Raw genomic sequence first — 22,749 nt, 5'->3', positions numbered from 1 at the left:
GTCTGTGTGCTTTTTATGAGGACATCAATCATCTTGGATGAAGTCTCACCTATATGACCTCATTTTACTTTAATTAACTCTTTAAAGGCCTTATCTCCTAAAACAATCATATGCTAAGATATTAGTGGTTAGAATTTCAGCATGAATTTTGTTCACAGCTCACAATCCAGGCCATAACACCATGCATAAAGGCTATTAAATAAGCATATGGAAAATCTTCAAAAAAGTTTAAATGAAAATAAGTACTTAACTTCATATCCAGTATTTGTGCACAAGAGAAAATTTACAGTTAAATAGATTTCAAATGATGATAGTCCTGAAGACATACCTAGATTTTTGTAATTAGTTTTACAAGGAAATGAGAAAACTGCAATTTATATTAAGCCCTGATAATGATAAAATGAAGTGAGCACTGGTATAAAAATAGTAAGCTCCATGTTATAAAATGCATAAATATAAATGTTTGTAAGAACAATCATACAAAATGGCAAGCCATTACAATTATCTAAAGAAATGATTATTTCTTGAAGTAAAGGGCAACTATGGAAATACACACTAATTAACTTGACTAAAATGAAAAGAGGTAATGTGTAGCTCAAAAACACTCCTGAAGAAAAAATTAGAAATTAATAGTTCATTGTTACAGTATAAGGATGACAGCTCTTGAAGTATCAAATCCTTTAAATATGAATATTTAGAACATTGTGTTAGGAGTAATCTGAACCAATATGAGAAACGAGAAGGAAGTAGAAATACTTTTGAGAAACTATGAAATGAATCTAGCAGTTTCTTAGTAAACATCTAGTTTGAGTAAACTGGTGGATATATTTCTCGCCCATTTGCTCTGCTCCCACCACCCAGAAACCAACCCAAATACATAAAAACTAGGAATCTATAAGCATCTCTTGTATCAGCGGAAAATAAATCAGAAGATAAGGGCATCAAGCAGAATTCAAGACTCAATCAATTATCTTATCCGTTGAAGAGACTTTAATTTTGCAGTTAGTGATTAATTAAAAAACACAGTTGTTTTCAGCATTTCCTAGCTACAGTAGCGCATAGGAAATTCCATTCTAAACAAAGAAGTAATTAATGAAATAACAACACACCTTAACATTTTACATTGATAGGTTACAGTTTACAAGGTGCTTTCACATACATTATTTCATTTGATTCTTACAACAAGCAGAAAAAACAGTGGGAAAGAAATTTTTTTTTTCAGGCTTACAATGAGTATTTTCAGGCCAATGGGCAGTCAATACAAGAATATACCAAGAATGAGACAGCAATACCCATAAGCCACAGTATCTTTTTTGGTAGGTTGACAGTTTGATGCAACTGGGTATTCAGCATCAGTGAATGAGAAAGGAATTAGGACAGACACCAAGGTTCTTATGATATTCAAAGTATTTTAAGAACACTGTCAGAGATAAGAAGAAAGATGCCCTAAAATATATCACCTTACTGAGACTTGCTTCAAAGCAATATATCCTTTCAAAATACTAGATAAAAAGGCAATCTTGTGAACAACTGTGAAAGTTAGGAGGAATCTTACAAACTGCCTAATCCAGTTCTTCCATTTTACAGATAAGAGAACTGAGGCTGAGATCTTACTGTTTTCCAGCCTGAAACTCAGATGTCTTGACTTTCAGTCTAGGGCTCCTTCTTATACAATGCCATCTCTTAATTATTTACTGAGCATAATATAATATCTTCTGTTTTAAATAATGTAATTTGAGGTTAAATACTGATTTATGCTACTTATTTCTTATTCAAGTTTTTAACCTGTTCTTGGCTAAATTGTGGCTGAAATTGGGAATTTTACATACTCTAAAAATATTCTAATTTAGTGTACTTGATTGGTCAGAAATGGACTCCCTTGACTTATTTGTTCATGGCCTTTAAATAGAGTGGCCTTAAAATGGAATGGCTGAATAGCCCTCAAAAGCAATGTATGTCTAGGGGTCATCTACCTAAGGTAGATTCTATCATTGGGCACTAGTAATTTCATAGAAAAAAATATTTTTTTAGAATTCATAGAAATCTTTTTGATTACTGAAAACTAAATTGTAATAATCAAATTGTCATCCCCATGACTTATTAAAATAATTTTACAATAATATACAACAAAGCTACTATAGAATTTGTAGTTTACATATAGAATACATTGGTCAGCATGTTCTTGGGTCTAAATGAAATACAAGAAAATTAAAATATTTTATACAAATGATGTTTTAAATTTATTAACATGACGATATGCTTTTGTTACATAAAACTTGCTAGAGCAGAGTATTTTAAATTGCACGTTTTAAATATAGATGGACCAGTGAAATCAATATTGGCCTTTACGTGACATTACCATGCAGAAACACTTGATAACCGAAAGACATATAGATTGGTAAAAGAACATCTCAGACAGGATTTTTTTTAAGTCTTCAAAGATTTTACAAGGGTGTGGTATGGATGAAAAGAAGTGATGTGAGTGACCTACCTGCACCGATAATAAAGCAAATAGAATGGTTATATACATTAAGATCAGTTTGATTAAAAACAACTCACTTTATATGCATGTAAATTGATCATAAAAATGAACCTAGTTTAACTCTTCTTGTGTGTAGTTTTAAGGTAGGTCACTGAAACAGAGATAAAATCAGATGGGGAAAATTAAAAGCAAAGAAAAAGCAAAACAACTGAGTTAAGCCACGGATTCTCAACAAACACTGAAATAAATGTGCAAAAGTGCTTGAAATTTCCACCTGACAGCAATGTTGTTGAGTGAGTTGGCAAAAAGGTGTAGGAAAAAACTAACCTCTCAAATACTAAAATTGTATCTGCACGATCGTTTAGACATTCTGTTTACTGAGAGAAAAGAGGTTAGAAATGATGAACTATCTGAAAATATCATACCTCAAAATGAAAATGCAATTGTGGCAGTTTGATACACTTTGTTCCCTTTCCTCATTGATGAGGCATGGGATGAAACCAGAAGTTGCAGCAGTGCCCTTACCCTAGGCTCACAAATATAGTACACCAGAATCATTAGCTGGAAACAACTTCTTTCATTTTTAACAGTTACAAAACAAAACAGTTAACCCTCATTTAAATATAAGTACCTCTATATTGTTTCAATAATCAAGCCTTTTTTGACTTTGAAAAGTATAAGTATTTATCCAAACCAATGTTCTTTTTAGTTTGCTTATTTTCCTTTAAAAAGTTTATGATGAGAACTATTAAAGAAACTTTAAAACTTTCATTAATCATGTTCTGTTAAAATACTGGCTAAAATCCTTAAGGAACAGTTAAGGTTTAGAAAACTTAAACTCTTCTCTAATACCTACAAAAATGCTGGTACCAAGTGAGAGAATCTGAGTGATGATCCATATCATTAGTTTTTCCTGCTGAATGAGACACATCTGTCACACTACAAAGGCTGGTCACTTCATTACTCAAAGGGAGGAGGATATAAAAGGAGGGAAAGGGAACTAGAACCTCTGATTTACAGCAATCCAAATTTCTGGGTCTAGCTGTACGTATTAGTCTGCCAAAATGTATTGCCAGAATAGTGAATTCCAAGAAAGTTAGTCTTAATTTGTATAAATTTCCTTGGTGATAAGACAGTCTTCAAAAATTATCAAGAGTTTTGGCAAAACCGAGTCTGAGCTACTCAAAGTAAAAATAATTATTAGAAAGTTTATCTTCAAGCCATTGACCAACAACAATATTGGCAAGAACTACTAAAAGCAACACTTATCCTTCCCTTCAAATATCACATAGCCATAACACTGCCCATCTGAAACACCAACAAAATAAAATGGAGCACTGTTTAGAGAAAACAATGAAACTGGAAAAGGAAGAAATGGATGTAGGAGAGGAGAAAGACAACCCAAAGAGAAGTAAGAAAGTGGTCTAGTACTGTGTTATGGCACAGACAATGCTTGCTTAGCGGTGCCTTGTTAACATAGGTGGATGCAGAGTGCACACACGGGATGATGGCAATAAAGACCTCACTCAGTTGGAATGAAGGAACTAGGTAACTGCTTCAGCAAGGACGGTCTCAGCTCTACCTTATCTCTCAACAGAGTGCAAACACTGAGTGTGAGCTCGGATGTCATCTTGTTCCTCTTTAAAATTCATCAAATTCTCTTCCACATTTTTCTGTTATAGAGACACGGATATCTTCTTCTTCATAGTCATCAAAGTTGCTGGTATCTCCAGAGCCTCTAAACTTTGGTATGAATGGAGCTTCAACCTATTATTGAGAGAGAGAAAAAAATAAGAAAAAGGAAAGAAAAAAATTCCTGAGAGCTTCCAAACACTAAGAAAAATAAATTCCCACTGTTATTGCATGGTGGAATCCTTAGATGCCATTAGGTTCCTAAAATATAATAGCGCTAGAAGAAGCAGCAAGCAGTAGGTTAGCTATTAACCTCAACATTTTCATTCAAGGAAGTATGCAGGTCAACGAAATACTTAAGAAATTTCTGGGATAATTACCAAAATCCTGGCTTCTAAGGTTATAAAACTTTAGTCTTCCTTTTTCAGTTCCTTGTTTTTTAAAACCTTATCTTTTTCTATCCCTTTTGTAAAAATTCTTTTCTCCTGAAGTTGCAGATAAATCTCAGACTTACTTTTAATTGCTTTCCTTTATTAATTCCCAAGTTTATTTTGTTTAAAATAGCTGGCCATCAAAACTTTCTGAGAAGTTGGAAAGAAACATATCTCTTTTAGAATGAGAGAAGTGTTAAACCTTAAACAGTTTTCTCCTTTGATCCTGAAAGTAAAATGTCTTTCCACTACTTCGATTATGGTCTTCTGTAAAGATTAAATGGGGATACCGAATACATTTAAGGAAAAGATTTTAAAAACTTAAAAAAAATTCACAATTTGCACAGCCTTTATAGAATTTACAAACTACTACAGTTGCTTTATTTTGTTCTCAATACAACACTGTGAGGAAGGAAGGACAGGTGTTCTTACTCCCATTTTACAAATTATAAAAGAGTCAACCAAATTCTCATGACTAACAAGCGGCTAAAGCAGGTTTCAAATTCATGATTCTTCACTTCTGGCCCAGAGTTCTCCAAAGGTTTTTAACTTATATCCCTTTCAGTAAAACATTTTCTAGTACATATAATATATGTAGTTATCTACTTATAAATTATTTAGGTGCATGACTATGCTATTATATAAGATATACATACAAATAAGGCATTTAAAAAGAATATGGTAAAAATAAGCAGGAATGGGACTTCTCATATTATCTTTTTGTTTGACAACTGGCTGCCTTGCATGCCCTGTTTTCGGGACTGCTGTTTTGCATGCTCCAGAAAAATGAGCTAAGCAGATAGCTGCCTAATGTCTAGCCAGCCAGCAATTTAGAATAACAAATCTATTGGGGCAATCATGTGGAGAAAATGATTGTACAGTTTGAGTTGTTCAGGCCACTTCTTTGTTCTGCCTTTTTTCTCCCCTTGATGCATCTCTGGAGATGCATCAGGGAATAAAGAAGACAATGAAAACTATTCATATTTACTATGATTTTTGCACTGTTGTGCATAGTTATAATAGTTGAGAAGATATTAAAATAAATGGCTAAATTAAAGTACTCTATTATTTCTATTTTTAAATTATCCAGGGACCCTTATATCTGTTTCATTGATAATCAAGATTCAGCTGTCAATCAATTTGTCCATTACTACAACCTGCATGTTACAATGTGCCGCCTGTCAGTAGGTTAGCTGTTTATTACCTGGGTAAGTCAAGCCCTTTGAAAAGCACATAAACTCTAAATGAGCAGTGGCAGTTTAGTTCTACCCCATTTTAGAAATAATTATTAAAAACTAAACACATAACATGAATAGATTAGTAAATAATTGCTATTTGGCAGAAGATTTTATTTCTAAATATAAATATGAAAAGATTCAAATACATTATAAATCTTTAGAATACTAAAAAAGTTGACAAACCTCAAGGAAGTCTAAAAAATATACCTCTAAAAAGCATTAATTAACAATAAATAAAATAATAAAGGTAATATAAGTAATGATAGAAAGAAAGGGCAATGGATGATTTTATTGGAAACATAAATTTCTTAAATTGACTCAAGAAGTATAAAAACTTAAAGAGACCAATATTCAAGAATTAGTTTGTTAAAACTGATAAGGAATATAAGATGATAACATAGGTTCCTAAATTTTCTGAAGAATAAAAGCACAGAAACTTTCTAAACTCATTTTATGAATCCCATATAATTCCAACTTCAGAAAAACAGAAACTATAGATTAATAAAATTTATGACTATGGAAGTAAAAAGCCCAAATAAAATTTTAGCAGATAGATTCATGCAAATATTAAAATCATAGCCCATGATTAAATGGTATTCATTCCAGGAAAGTGAGGATGTCTCCCTGGTATAATTCATCACACTAACATGTTAAAAAAGATAAAATAAGTGTATTAAGAATCAACAATATTTTGTTAATCTGATAAAGAATACCTATCTCAGTCAAATGGCCAACTTTATATTTGGTGGTAAAACATAAAAGGCAACAAACTATAGAAATGATCCCTGAAAATATATTCTAGTGCATTTCAATTCAAAGCAGGAACAAGACATTAAAATATTGTTGTAGACATTTTAATAAATATAATAAAACAAAAATGGAAATGAGATGTAAATACTGAAAAGGGACAGACAAAATGATATACCAATCTCTTGTGAGTGTCAATAAAAATCCAAAGGAATCACTGAAAAATGTGGAAATCAGTAACAGAATTTAGTAGATGGCCAATTATAATATATACATAGAAATTATGTTTTGCCCATATCCTACTATAATGGTAAGGCAAACACATTAATAATAGCAATCAAAATATACATTTAATCAATAACTTTAAGACATAAATTCATTCCTGTATGGAGGAAAGGGGGTTTCTAAAACTTTACTGAAGGACAAAAGATATTTGAGTAAATGCAGAAGCAACATGTTCATAATGGTAAATTCTCAAGATTCAGGTTCTCTCCTAATTAATATGCAACTTTACTGTTAATCCCCAAATTCAACAAATCTTTAGAAAGACCAAAAAAACAAACCATTGGCAAGTCTAATGAAAAAAGAAAGAGAAAACATACAGGAGATAGAAAAAAAATTTAGAAAGGGTAAACAAGGGTGAAGAAAATATTATAATATTAAAATATTAAATATTTTAAAAAATATTAAAATATTATTTAATATTTATTAAAATATTATAAAGCTACATAAAGCAGTAACATACACAGTACAAGAACAGACAAAAAGAACGCATGAAAAATAAAGGTCAGGGCTTCACGATGGCTGATCCAGAACTCTCCTCCACAAAGAAGGACCAAAACATTGAGTAGATAATTACATGTTGAAAACAGCCTCTAAGACGGAACAGTGAAATTTAGCAGGGAACTGACAGGGAACATCTGAGGCGGAGAAGCAAAAGGAAGTAAAGCAGCTGGCATGGCTGGGACCAGCTGGGAGCCAGTAGAGGTTATCCAGTGCGGGGAAAGGGTAATTGAGAAATCCCCAGTGGTCCACATTTCCACCACAGACTCTTGCAATCCTAGCCATGTAAGATGCCCACAACCCTTGTGAATTCTGACACAAGTATAGGGACCTGCCTAGAGTTCACACAACAGCACTGTTCCAGAGAGGGAGTTTGTGCTGGGTCCTACACCCCCCAGGACCCAAGAAGCTGAAGCAGAGTGCCATTTTGAGAGGCCAACTACCATTAGACTGTATGCATCTCTATACACCTAGAGCCCCACTGACAGCACCCCATGTCCACCAAGAGGGCTGCAGTGGCACAGTGCTGGCTGGACCCAATGGTGTAACAGGGTCCCCAGCACTTTAGCCCACACAATGTCCTCCACTGCAAAGAACAGGTAGGGCAGCACACTAGGCAAGGCTGTTTCTGGGGTAAAGGAAGCCAAAGCACACACTCCCCAGAGCCTGAGAGCGACCTGCCTGGGGCCACTGCCACTGATAACAATGCCCAGCCCCCACAGCAGGGCTGCCATGTACTTGCACCACCTGCAGTGGGACTAAGAACTGGCCCACCTGGATGCTATCTGGGGGCATGGGGACAGACTCACCCTGCCTACCACCTCCCATGTATTTTGTCCTGGGGCCTAGGAATAGTCCTTTTTTGCCTACCAGAGTCTGCATCTGGGTGCACCAATGGAGGCCTGAGGACAGGCCTGTCCCTTTAGGTACGACCCCTCCCAGTGCCCCAGCACACTACCTGGGGAGCGCCCCCCTCTACCTACCACTCTGGGTACATATATATACGATTAGGAAGCATTAAAAAAAACTCAGGCCATTAGCCACTGGCATCAAAACATGCTGCCCAGAGTCCTGAAGACTGCCCTGTCCACCAGAGCCTACAACCACAGGTACAACAGGGGAGCCTAGGGACAGGCCCTCCCTGCCTGGTGGTACCTCCCACAGTGACTGAACGCACTGTCTGGAGGCTTGGGGATCCATCCACCCTTCTTGCTGCTTCTGGCATGCACATGCACCATCAGGACGTCTAACTAAACAGACCCAAACCACCCACTGCCTGCACTCAAACACATTGTTTGAGGGCCTGGGGATTGCCTGACTTGGCCCACCACACCTTGTGCCCATGTGCCCTATTGAGGGGCCTGAGTAAAGGCCTGCACTTCCTGGCACTGCAACCCCAATGCTCAAGCATGCCATCTGAGGGCCTGGGGATTGCCCTGCCGCACCCACTACTGGCCTGAGGCTGGACCTGCCCAGTCTGTCACCACTACCACTGCTGGCACTTACCCACACATGCCACCTGAGGGCTTAGGGCCTGGCCTGCCCAGTATGTTGCTATCATCACTAGCAGCAGTGTGTACTGCCTGGGAGCCTGAGGGTTGGCCTACCATCACTACTACCATTGCTGATGCTACACATGCTACACAGGAGGCTAAGGTCTCATCTATCTGTCCAGCCTACTACTGCCACTGCTGGTACCCAAGCCACATGGAGACCTAAGAATTGGCCCATGTAGAGCTGCTAAAACTGATGTCAGTGTATGCCCACCAGGGGACCAAGGGCAGGTATGCTTGGTCTGCTGCTACCACCACTGGGACCTGAGGATCAGGATGCCTGGTGTCCCTGTCCCCAGCAAAGCCTCACCACAGCCTCCACTAACAACTGAGGCCTAAGTCACTGAGGAAATCACAGACACCCACTGATGCTAATTACAGCTGAAGAAATCATAGAGACTTCACTACCATATGCACTCAGAATAAAAACTAAAATGAAGGAGAAAAAGCAAACCAACATGATGATACATCTACAGAAAAAAGTCTTACCCTACAAAAACTGATCCCAAAAACTGTAGGAAATGACTGTTACACCAGATGTGGAGATGTCAATGTAAGTATACAAGAAACATGAAAAAGCAAAGAAACATGATACCTCCAAAAGAACATAATTCTCCAGCAACAGATTCCAATTAAAAAAAAAGATTAAATGCTTGAAAAAGAATTCAAAATAATGGTATTAAAGAAGTTCAGTGAGATATAAGAGAACACAGACAAACAATACAAAGAAATTAAGAAAACAAATCAGGATATGAGTGAGAAATTCAACAAAGAGTTAGATAGCGTGAAAAAAGAACCAAACAGAAATCCTGGAACTGAAGAATTCAATGAATGAAATAAAAAAATAAAACTGAGAGCTTTGACAACAGACTAGATCAAGGAGAAGAACTGAGGACAAGTCTTTTGAAATAATTCAGACAGAACCCCCCAAAAAGAACAAAAAAGAAAAATGAATAAACAAAGCATACATGACATAGGGGACATGTTAAAGCAATCAAATATTCAAATTTTGGGTTTTCCAGAAGGTAAAGAGATGGGTAAAGACATAGGAAACCTATTTAATAATAGGTGAAAACTTCCCAGTTCTTTTAAGAGATTTAGAAATCCAGATACAGGAAGCTCAAAGATCAAATAGATACAATCCAAATAGGTCTTTTCCAAGACACACTGTAGTGAAACTGTCAAAAGTCAAAGACAAAGACAGAAATCTAAAAAGAGCAAGAGAAAAGCATCAAGTCACGTGTAAGGGAACCTCCATCAAACTAATGTGGATTTCTCAGGGGAAACCCTGCCGGCCAGGAGAGAATGGGATGATATATTCAAAGTACTAAAAGAGAAAAAAAAAAACCTCTGCCACCAAAGGTAAACAGCTAGGTAAACTAACCAAGAAAACTTTTCTTCAAAAATTAAGGAGAAAAAAAGTCTTTCTCCACAAGCAAGAACTTAGGGAATTATCACTACTACACCAGCTGTACAAGATATGCTTAAGGTAGTCCTACATCTGGGAGTGAAACAATGACATTTACCATTATGAAACAAGAAAGTATAAAAGTCCCTGGTAGGGTAGACACATAAATGAGAAAGAGAAAGGACTCAAATGTTACCATGACAGAAAACCATCAAACTACAATGATAAACAGTAAGAGAGAAAGAAAGGAATGAAGGATATACAAAGCAACCAGAAAACAATTTTTAAAATGACAAGAATAAGTCCTCACCTATAAATAATAACTTTAAAAGTAAATGAATTAGATTATCCACTTAAAAGATATAGACCAGCTGAATATATAAACACAACATGATCCAACTATATGCTGCTTACAAAAAAACTCACTTCACCTGTAAATACATAGATAGACTGAAAGTGAAGAGATGGAGAAAGATTCCATGCAAATGGAAAACAAAAACAAGCAGGAGTATCTAAATTTATATCCAATAAAGGAAACTTTAAGTCAAAACAGTAAAAAGAGACAAAGAAGGTCATTACATAATGATAAAGGGATCAATTCCAAATACATATGAATCCAATACTAGAGCACACAGATATATAAAGCAAATATTATTAGAACTAAAGAGAGAGACAGACTCCACTACAATAATAATTGAGGAGTCTAATATTCCATTCCCAGCATTGTACAGATTATTGAGACAGAGAATCAACCAAAAAATTGGACATAAATTGCACTGTAGACAAATGTACCTAGAAGACATTTACACATTTTAGCCAATAGTTGCAGAATACACATTCTTCTAATAAGCACTCAGAACATTCTCCAGGATAGACCATTTATGTTAGGCCACAAAACAAGTCTCAACAAATTTTAAAAACTTGAAATCATATCAAGCATTTTCTCAAATATTGATGGAAAAAACTAGAAATCAATAGCAAAAGCACTTTGGAAACTGTACAAATAGATGGAAATGAAACAATATGCTCCTGAATGATTACTGGACTAAAGAAGAAATTAAGAAAGAAATAAAAAAATTCTTAAAGCAAACAAAAATGAAAACACAATATACCAAAACCTATGGAATATAACAAAGGCAGTGCTAAGGAGAAGTTTATAGCAATAAACACCTACACCAAAAAGTATAAAGATTTCAAATAAGCGACCTAATAATGTACCTCAAGGAACTAGAAAAGCAAGAACAAAACAAACAAAATTAGTAGAAGGAAAGAAATAATAAAGATCAGAGCATAGCTAAATGAAATAGAGAAAAAACATACAAAGTTTATCAAAATGATAGGTTGTTTTTGTGAAAAAATAACCAAAATTGATAAACTGCCAGCTAGATTAACCAAGAAAAAAAGAGAGAAGACCCAAATAAACAAAATCAGAAATAAAAATATGTTACAACTGATACCACAGAAATACAAGAGATCATTGGAGACTATTATAAACAACTATATGCTAACTAACTGGAAAACCTAGAGGAAATGGATAAACTCTTGGACACATACAACTTACGAAGACTGAACCAGAAAGAAATAGAAAATCTTAACAGACCAATAATAAGGAACAGATTGCATATGTAATAAAAAAGATTCCCACCAAACATTAAAGAAAACCCAGGGCTGGATGGCTTTATTGCTCAATTCTATCAACCTTATAAAGAACTAGCATCAATTCATCTCCTAGCATTCCAAAAAATTGGAGAAGAGGGAATTCTTCCTAAGTCATTCAACAAGGCCAGCAGTACTCTGATACAAAACCAGACAAGCACACAACAACAAAAAAAGAAAACTACCAGATAATATTTCTGACAAATATAGACACAAATATCCTTAATAAAATACTAGCTAACAAAAATCCAATAACACATCGAATATATAATACACCATGATCAAGTGGGATTTATCTCAGGGATGCAAAGATGATTCAATATATGCAAATCAATTAACATGATATATCACTTTAGTAGAATGAACAACAAAAATCATATGATCCTCTCAATAGATGCAGAAAAAAGCATTAGATAAAAGTAAACATCCCCTCTTGATAAAAACTCTCAACAAATTAGGCATAGAAGATCCTCAACATAATAAAGGCCATATATGACAAACTCACAGCTAATTGAATGAGGAAAAGTTGAAAGTTGTTCCTCTAACAACTGGAACAAGACAAGGATGTCCATTTTCACCACTCCTATTCAACATAGTAATGGAAGTCCTAGCCAGATCAATCAGGGAAGAGAAAGAAATACAAGGCGTCTAAACAGAAAAAGAGGAAGTCAAACTGTTCCTCTTTTCAGGTGACGTGATCCTATATGTAGAAAAACCTAAAGACTCCACCAAAGTATTCTTAGAACTGATAAACAAATTAAGTAAAGGTACAGAATAGAAAATCAAGATAAAAAATCAGTGACATTTCATACATCAATAATGATCTAGCTAAGAAAGAAATCAGGGATGTAGTCCATTTATAATAGCTATAAAAAATAAAATAAAATACCTAGGAATAAATTTAACCAAAGAGGTGAAAGACTTCTGCAAGAAAAACTACAAAACACTGATGAAAAAATTAAAAAGGACACAAACAAATAGACAAATCATGGTCATGAATCAGAAAAATCAATATTATTAAAATGATCAAACTATCCAAGGGAATCTATGGATTCAATGCAATTCCTGTCAAAATACCAATTGTATTCTTCACAGAAATAGAAAAAAAATCCTAAAATTTGTATGGAACCACAAAAGAGCCTGAATAGCCAAAGTAATCCAGAGCAAAAAGAGCAAAGCTGGAGACATTACACTACCTGACTTCAAAATATACTACAAAGCAAGAGTAACTAAAATAGCATGGTAGTGGTATAAAAACAGACACAGAGATCAATGGAACAGAACAGAGAGCCCAGAAATAAATCCACATATTACAGCGAACTGATTTTTGACAAAGGCACCAAGAACATACAACAGGGAAAGGACATTCTCTTCAATGAATGGTGCTGAAAAAACTGGATATCCATATGCAGAAGACTGAAACTAGACCCCTCTCTCTTACCATATCTCCAAATCTAAAAATGAATTAAGTACTTAAAAATAAGGCCCCAACCAATAAAAATTATAGAAGAAAACATAGGGGAAATGCTCTAGTTAAAGATTGGTCTAGTTAAGGATTTTTATGGGCCAGGTGCAATGTCTCATGCCTGTAATCCCAGCACTTTGGGAGGCTGAGGCAGGTGGACTGCCTGAGGTCACGAGTTTGAAACTAGCCTGACCACCATCGTGAAACCCTGTCTGTACTAAAAATACAAAAGTTAGCTGGGCATGGTGGTGGGTGCCTGTAATCCCAGCTACTCAGGAGGCTGAGGCAGGAGAATTGCTTGAGCCAGGGATATGGAGGTTGCAGTGAGCTGAGATTGTGCCATTGCACTCCAGCCTGGGCAACAAGAGCAAAACTCCAACTCAAAAAAAAAAAAGAAAAAAGATTTTATGACTAAGTCCTGAAAAGCACAGGCTACAAAAACAAAAATAGGCAAATGGGGCTATATTAAATTAAAAGCTTCTACAGAGCAAAGGAGACAATCAAAAGAGTAAGAGACAACCTGTTGAATGGAAGAAACTATTTGCAAACTATTAATCCAAGAAGGGACTAATATCCAGAATATACAAGGAACTCCAACAATTCAACTGCTAAAAATAAATAATCTAATTAAAATGGGTAAAGGATCTGAGTAGACAATTCTCAAAACCAGAATTACAATGGCCAACAGGTATATGAAAAAATGCTCAAATGATTAATTATCAGAGAAATGTAAATCAAAAATCACAGTGAGATATCGTCATACCCAGGTGGAATGGCTGTTATCAAAAAGACAAAAAATAACAAGTGCTGGAGTGGATGTGGAGAAAAGGGAATTCTTATTCACTGTCAGTAAAAATGTAAATTAGTACGGTCACTATGGAAAACAGTATAGAGATTTTTCAAAAATCTAAAAATAGAACTACCATACAATTCAGCAGTTCCACTAATAGGCATTTATCCAAAGGAAAATAAATCAGTATATCAAAGCAATATCTGAATCCTCATGTTCATTACAGCACTATACATAATAGTAAAGATATGGAATCAACCTAACCGTCCTTCAATAGATGAATGGGTAAAGAAAATGTAATATATATACATAATGGAATACTATTTTGCTATAAAAAAACAATGAAATCCTGTCATTTGTAGCAACATCGATGGAAACAGAACATTCTGTAAAGTGAAATCAGTCAGTCACAGAAAGACACTATCACATGTTCTTACTTATATGTTGAACCTTAAAAAGTTGATCTCGTGGAGGTAAAGAATAGAATGACAGTTACCAGAGGCTGGGATGGATGTGTCCATGTTGGGGAAGGGATAAAGAGAACTAAGCTACTGAGACTAAACATATAGTTAGACAGAAGGAATAAGTTCTAGCATTTGATAGCACAGCTGGTTAGTTCACAACAATATATTGTATATTTCAAAGAAACTGGAACAGAAAATTGCAATGTTCCCAAAACAAAGAAATAATAAATGATCAAGATAATGGATATGCTAAATATCCAGCTTTCATCACTACACATACTATGCATGTATTGAAATATAACATGTACTTCATGACTATATAAAAATATTATGCATCAATAAAAACAAAAAGATAAGTTCAGAAATAGATCAATGTATATGTTAATTTAATATAAGTAAAGGTAGAATTTCAAATAAGAGGCCAAATAAGAATTATTCAATAGTATGGAAGGGACAACTGGTTAATTATTACACAACAACAACAAAAATAAGTTAGAGTTCAGAAAGCACTAAAAGAAAATAAAAGTTAAATAAAGACATTTATTGTGGAGCAGGACTTTTTTTCTTCTTTTAGAGACAGGGTCTTGCTCTGTAGCCCAGGCTGGAGTACAGTGGCATGATCATGGATCACTGCAGCCTTGACCTTTTGGGCTCCAGTGATCCTCCTGCCTCAGCCTCCAGAGTAGCTGGGACTTAAGTGTGCGCCACCACACCAGGCTAATTCTTTTTTATTTTCAGAAGAGATGATGTCTCATTATGTTGCCCATCTGGTCTTGAACTCCTGGCTCAAGAGATCCTCCCACTGCAGCCTCTTAAACTGATGGGATTACACGTGTGAGCCACTGCACCTGGCCTATTTTAAAATGATTGTATAATATGGCAGTAAGTCACTCAGAGGTAATTATGTAGTATGTAGCAACTGTGATGTAAGAGACTGAAGGAGAGAGTTAAAGTGCAGGGTTGGAGGAAGTAGATCTTAGCTGGCTACTGAGATCATAGGACTGGACTGCAGTGATGAAGAGGACAGGAAAAAAAAAGGAAAAAGACGTATGTCAAATACTAAAAGAGGTTCTATTTGGATGGTGGAATTATGACAATTTCAAAGTCATTTGCTTAATAAATTACCTGATTATAAGTAAATGAAACCTATCTCAACCAGAAAGGAAAATGGAGCCTGGGCCAATCTATCTAATCTTTCTCACCAAACTACTCTTCCTTTTGTATTTTTCTATCCAAATCCAAATTTTAAGGGTGATACAACTGATGCTTTAGAGAGGTTAAATCATTTGTTCATGATCATACTGCTAATGATTGGTTGATCAGGGATTCAACTCAATGTCTACCTAACCCCATAGTTTATTCTCTTTCTTTGCTACCTTTTGAGACAGTCATCCTACTCCCAAAATGCTCACGGCATAAAAGTTAAGAAGATGATACCTGTAAAATCCATGAAAATCTTGTGAAACAACGTATGGTTTAGTGGTTTGGAGCTTCATTTTAAGAACCATGTCAGAAGGACTTTAAAAGGATAATGTGACCTGGAATTGAGAATCTGAAGAACCTGGGATCAAATATAGGTATTATTTAGCAGCTGCATGATTATGTTTAAATTAATTAACCTCTCTGAGCTGATTTCCACATCTGTAAAATGGGGAAAATGGCAGAACTTATTTCACAGGGTTAAATTGAAGACTGAAATGAGAAGTTATAGAGAGTTGCTTTTATTAATTATACAGTATTCCATTGGTGCTAGCAAATTTAGAAAAAATATAAAAATAAACTGTTTTTTAATGAGATCTAAATCTATTTTAAAGTGCTATGAATCTTGTTCTTGACTATATAACACATCTATTTGTGATAATAATGCTAACAGCCATATTTCATGATATTTCATGAACTTTGAACAGAGATTTTCTGGATCCTTCTTATGAGATAGAGAGGCTGTATTACATTCACATTGCTTTGGTCTGGCTACATTTCTTTTTGCTGCATTTTAAAATTATTTAATTGTTTTGTTTTGGTAATTTTGTTTCTGAGACAGGGTCTTGCTCTGTTTCCCAGGCTGGAGTGTAGTGGCATAATCAAAGCTCACTGTAGCCCCAATCTCCCAGGCTCAGCTTACCAAGTAACTGGGACTACAGTGCTGAGCCATCACACCCAGCTAATTTTTGTACTTTTTGTAGAGACAGGGTTTTGCCATGTTGGCTCAGGCTGGACTGAAACTCTTGAGACTCAAGCAATCCACCCACCTTGGCCTCCCAAAGTGTTAGGATTACAGGTGTGAGCCAGGGCACCCAGCTTGTTATTGTAATCATTCATAAAATATATAAATTAGAAAAACTGTGTTTTTAATACTTAATTAGAGCATTAATTTTTTTTCCTTAAGGAAACTCAATCATGTATTTGCACAACATTATTAAAGATGCCAAGTCTCTAAAACATTAGAAGTTTTGGTTTTATGAAAAAAAAAGAAAAAAATTAAATATATTAAAAATGAAAACACTTTATGCAAATTATCTTTAAGCATTTAAGAAGCAAAATGAGAGATAAGTGTAATTCGGTACAGCAAAATCTTTTCTTAAATATCTCAAATTATTATAAAAGTGAAATGATAACTACCATCAATTGATATATTACTGTTACTACAACTGTTATACTGGCACCTTGTGCTGCAAAAACAAAACAAAACAAAAATTACTTTCTTTTAAATATACTACTGTTTAGCTGGGATTTGTTCTCTATTTTATTATGGTGGTATACTAATGCCAGAGATTAACTTGATCTATATTTATATTCAAGTCTTCAAGTTTCCTGAATTTTTAACACTAAGAATCCCTTAAGCAAGCAAAGAGTCAAACAAAAGACCAAATAAAACAAATCTCAAAAAACTCAGGGGCAAAGTTTTTCTGAATTTCCACATTTCTCACACTATAGTAATTTACATTTATTTATATGACCATCTAACTAATCTCCCTGTCCCCTGAAAGTATAAGCTTCATATGGGCAGGAATAAAGGTTGATTTTGCTCATCATTGTGTTCTCAGCACCTTGCAGACACCTAACATATAAGCAGGCACCTGATAACTATTTGGAAAAATCTCATGTGAATAAATAATTGTTAAAAGAAGAAAAGTAGTAACTTCAGATAATTTGTTCTGACCTTCCGAAAAAAGCATGAATTAAAACCCCTATTGCATGAATTATGTTCAAATTAGCTTTCAAATGGATAAAGGAAACTTGTATCTAAAGAGAGACCAAGGCTCATTTTAGTCAGAAAATGTTTAGTGAGCATGTGCCAACCATAAAGCTCTTTCCAGATGACAGGAATATGAAAACAAGTAAGATAAGGTACCTGTTCTCAATGAAATATTTTAAAACAACAGTGAGTATATATTAATAAAGAATACCCATCAGAGAAAAATATCAGAGTTATTTAAGCTAAATCTTAAAAGATAAATAAGAGTAGGGCAGATGCACAAATGGGAAAAGTCATTCAGCATAAAGGAAAAAAAAATTTACACAGGCACGGAGTGTGATAAAGCATGGTCTGTTTGGGAAACACTAGATTAAAAATGTGTAATCCTGATAAATGCCACAGAGAGGTCAAAATGAAGACTAAAAGGGGATGAAACTAGCAATTAAATGTTATTATATATCTGGCACATGCCAATTCTAGATGAGCAACTATATTTATATATATATTATCTTCCTAATGGGGCTTCACATTAGTTTTGAAAACCCTTAGAACATTGTCTAATATATAATTTTCACAGTTTTGTAAAGAGTAACAGGCATAGATAGGAAAAATTTAACAAAGGAAACATTTCAGGTTGATGATTAAAATAGAATATATGCTTTCTTTTTAAGCTAGGTGGGCTGGGCATGGTGGCTTATGCCAGCTCTTTGGGAGGCTGAGGCAGGTAGATCACTTGAGGTCAGGGGTTCAAGACCAGCCTGGCCAACACAGTGAAACCCAGTCTCTACTAAAAATACAAAAAATTAGCCAACATAGTGAAACTCCGTCTCTACTAAAAATACAAAAAATTAGCCAGGTGTGGTAGCATGCACCCATAGTCCCAGAAACTTGGGAGGCTGAGGCAGGAGAATCACTTGAACCCAAGAAGTGGAGGCTGCAGTGAGCTGAGATTGTGTCACTGCACTCCAACCTGGACTACAGAGCGAGACTCCACCTCAAAAAAAAAAAAAAAAATTCCAGGGGGAAACTCATTTTTAAGTTGTGGCCTGTAAAGTACTTTAGATTCTGCACAAGATTAATTCAAAAGGTAAAAAAATTAAAACTATGTGTTAAGTTGAAAATATCTCTACCACATATAATTTAAACACCAACTTTAAAAAAGCTTTTAAATTAAAAAAGAAAGTCTCACCTTCCTCTGGTAAATAGCAATCCAATCTGTTGTGGCAAACCACTTGTGAGTTTTTATATCACTGACACCGTTCTTTAGATTTCCAAATCTCTTGGTCAAATCCACCTGCAGCAGGTTCCGTAGAAGGTCCTTGAGATCTGAGCTGAAGTGGGATGGGAATCGGACCTACACAAACACACCATGTGGTAAAACACACATGCTAAGACTCATGATATTTCTGTTTTGATTTCATAAAGTTTTTTTAAGGCAACAAATATTTATATAAACAAAAATATGGAGAGATGACCTTCACATACTTTTAACTATACATTACAGTCCCCACAGTAGTCATAAAGAAAAGAATTACTTGCTTTGGACATGATGTCTTTAAAAACATGGAATAGTCTCCAGAAAAATGTGCATACCTACAGAACTGTTGTAATAATATCAGAAGGTTCACCTATCTTTAAGAGCAATCTCTTTGGATCACACATTATAAATCTGTGTCTCAAAGATATACAAATTTAACTTTGTAATATAAATAGAAGAACCAGCATATGAAGGAAATCAGTATGTACATTTTGAAAAGAGATCTATCAAAAAGGAAGTCTAAAAATGGTTGTAAAAACCCACACTGCCTTTCACAGCATAGGAAACCGTTTTTCATTTATCAAGAGTTGGCTTTAAAAATAATACTATTATGCAACAGCATAAAAATGATTTAGGCTGGTTTAAAAGCATTTTTTTCTACCTACTAAATTGTGAAGACTTAACAATTACTAGTCTGACCTCTGGCCTTAAAAACAAATGGAAAACCCCAAATAACTGAATATTTTTGGCAATCAATAAGGTTAAAGTACCATTTATAGGAGACCTAAGTCTATTTTTTGTTTTGTTTAAACACATTCTTTTCCTCTACACCAACCTAACTTTTGGTTCTTACTGTTTTATTGATATGGGTACTAAAAAATTTAAAATGGGTACCACCAAAGGATGAAGGAATGGAATAGCTGCATCTATGCCTCCTTATTCTTTTCTGTCGTTACTACCACCTCTCCACTATCCTTTCCAACTTGTGTTCAATCCCTTCCACTACCCTCTTCCCTACCATAAACACATATGTATGCACACATATATATGTACATAGCTGGATTATTAGTCTCAACTACAAATTGATCATAGCACCTTTGTAGAAAACATTTTAAAGGGTTAAAAGACCCATTCTAGAACTCTCTGCATTCTTATTTTGGTTCCTTACAAGTGTTACCACTACAAGTGCTACCACCACTTAATAATTTATATAGTGCATCATTACATTATCTCAGTTGTTCTTTACAATACATTTATTTATTCCAACTATGCTGTAGTATTTTTGCATATTTCTGTCTGCCCCAAGCTCTGAGCTTCTGAGGGAAGGTATTGTGCCATTTTTATTCTCAGTATTTATTAGACTATTTCAAATACTGTAGTTCATCCATTTTATAATTATTTATCGAGTAGCTACTATATGTAAGGCACTATACTAGGTGCTGGATATATAGCAGTGAGCAAAACCAGGTGAGTCTCTGATTTCATGGAACTTACATTCTAGTTGAATACGACAAATTCAGTGAATATGGTATTAACTCCATTTTAAAGATGGAGAAACTAAGATTCAGAAATGGTATTGGGTATAGCTTCCCCAGTCATCAGGCCATAAAGTGGCAGAGCTGGGAATAGAAATCTAGTCATAATTTGTAGCTTCATGAATTTTGCTCTTTATTATACTGTCTTCAAATATATAGACTTCTTAATTTATATTCTTTCTAAAAGCTCAACATACTTGACATATATTCTTATGTTCTCAAAGTAGAAGTTAAATCATCAGCATGCAAAGATAGATTTTATAGTAAAGTTAGATTCATAACCATAGTCTTTTGACTGTCACTTTTGTGCTATTCTATAAGTAAATGTTTCTCAAAATCTGGCCCTAGGACCCATGTACATCAGAATAAACTGGGAGACAAAAGGATAAAAACGTGGATTCCTGTGGCTTGCCTCAGATGATGGGGGCATTGGGCCTGAAAATCTGAGCTGCTATCTCCAAGGGATTCACATGTACATGAAAGCTTGAAAAGCACTATTCTCAACTCTGTTCACTACTTTATGCAGAGGCTTTATTTTCTATGCTAGTAAAAGATCATAACATTTTAAGTGTATATAATATAATACAGTAAATTGAAACTATTATCATGCTAGAGGAAAACTGATATTGTGTCAAGCAACCAAAGACTATTTGAAAGGTCAATAGTTAATAAATGACCAGGATTTAGGCTCAATTCATATAAATTAGCAACTCAAAATCTCATTTTTGCAAGGCCCTTTATTATCCTAGATTATGAACAGTTTTAATGTTCTAAAAGAGTAAGATATGTGAACTTCTACCTTCTCTAGTTTTATTCTTGGCACAATGGTTTACTAGAAGCTAGGCATTGTGCTAAATACTTTATGCAGTGGCTCATAAAATCCCAAACATAGGTATGATTATTATCCAAATTTTATAAATAGGGGTGAAGCAATTGAAACCTACAGAAATTACTTTGCCCAAGATTACAGAGCTAATAAATAGTAAGGATGTAATTCCAAACTGGGTACACTGACTGTGGAGTATATATTTTTAATTATCTACTCCATGATTCAATAACTGTAAATATTCATTATCAGGAAACTTCTAAAAGGCTGCAATTTTCATCTTAAAAATATTTTGCCGCACATTTCCTCATTTATTCCAGATGAAGAAACAACTGGAGAATAAGGAGTATTCAAAGGACATACTATCTACTTTAAAAATAACATGACATTTTTCCAGTGGTTTTGTTAGCTCAGATTTTTCCAGTGATAAATCTAAACTTTATTTAGATTCCAAAGAAATAATTTATTTGACGTATATCTGTATTTGTTTAGTATTAAATCTGTGTGAACTGTTCAATGGTAATGTACCAGTTATCCCCTTCATTATGTTCAGATGGCAGACAGTACTGCACTACATACAAATTATCTTTGGAATTCTGGTAACATGCAATGCAATGCTTGAAGAATAAAAGCATTCTAAATAATGTAGTTCTTTATTTTGGAATGCAAATAAAGTTATGTTCTTGAGTGTGTGTGTGTGTGTGTGTGTGTTTTTAATCTTCAGAACAGTGATTCTCAAATGGGGAGTGGTCGTGGGTTGTGATGGCAGATATCAGAATGATTCGGGAACTTTTTCAAATTATAGACATATCCTCCTTACCTCCACATCACACCCGCTTCCCCAGAGATTCTGATAGGCAGCCCATACTCTCATAGAGGTCCACTTAATAATGGGAATCTGTCATATCTTTAAAGTATTTTGGGGGAGAAATAATGAAAGTCACTGTGAAAGTATTTTTTCTCATGATTATTCTAAAATGTAACCTGAAATGTAATTTCCTAATTGACTGAACTCTCCAAAGAGCCATGTTGATTTATTAAACTGGAACTAGTAAAAAACAGAAGATAACTTCAACATAATTTTGTTAAATGTACAACCTTTACTTGTAATACATCAATCTGGAGACACTAAAGATTTCTATGATGGGAAGAGTGACTATCTAATTTTTCTTTTAAAATTATATCAAAAGGGTATTGCCCTTATCATTATTATCAATTATAACTACTATAGAAAGTGAAATCAGAATTCTCAAATATTGGAGTGAAAGGGAGCTTAGTTTAATTG

General features: G+C 34.7%; 1 protein-coding gene across 9 annotated transcripts in view; it reads right to left on the bottom strand.

Annotated features, from left to right (window-relative positions):
* Nucleotides 1-967: 967 nt before the first annotated feature.
* PRKACB (protein kinase cAMP-activated catalytic subunit beta) overlaps nt 968-22,749 on the bottom strand; it is a 157,990-nt gene continuing 136,208 nt past the window's right edge. For 8 of the 9 annotated variants that reach the window (XM_012442585.2, XM_064372564.1, XM_012442581.2 and 5 more), the window contains 2 exons: nt 19,035-19,199; nt 968-4,249 (listed from right to left, as the gene is read on the bottom strand). In XM_012442585.2, the coding sequence (XP_012298008.1) occupies nt 4,124-4,249; nt 19,035-19,199 (291 nt within the window). In that variant the 3' untranslated portion in view covers nt 968-4,123. The remainder of the gene's footprint in view (nt 4,250-19,034; nt 19,200-22,749) is intronic. The other variant, XM_064372562.1, reaches the window with a different exon arrangement.

The sequence above is a fragment of the Aotus nancymaae genome, unplaced genomic scaffold (genome assembly GCF_030222135.1).
Source record: "Aotus nancymaae isolate 86718 unplaced genomic scaffold, 86718_ANA_hifiasm-v0.15.2.pri h1tg000007l, whole genome shotgun sequence".
NCBI classification, from domain to species: Eukaryota; Metazoa; Chordata; class Mammalia; order Primates; family Aotidae; genus Aotus; species Aotus nancymaae.
The sequence above is the reverse complement of the archived record's forward strand: the minus strand, read 5'-3'. Positions and strand labels throughout refer to the sequence as shown.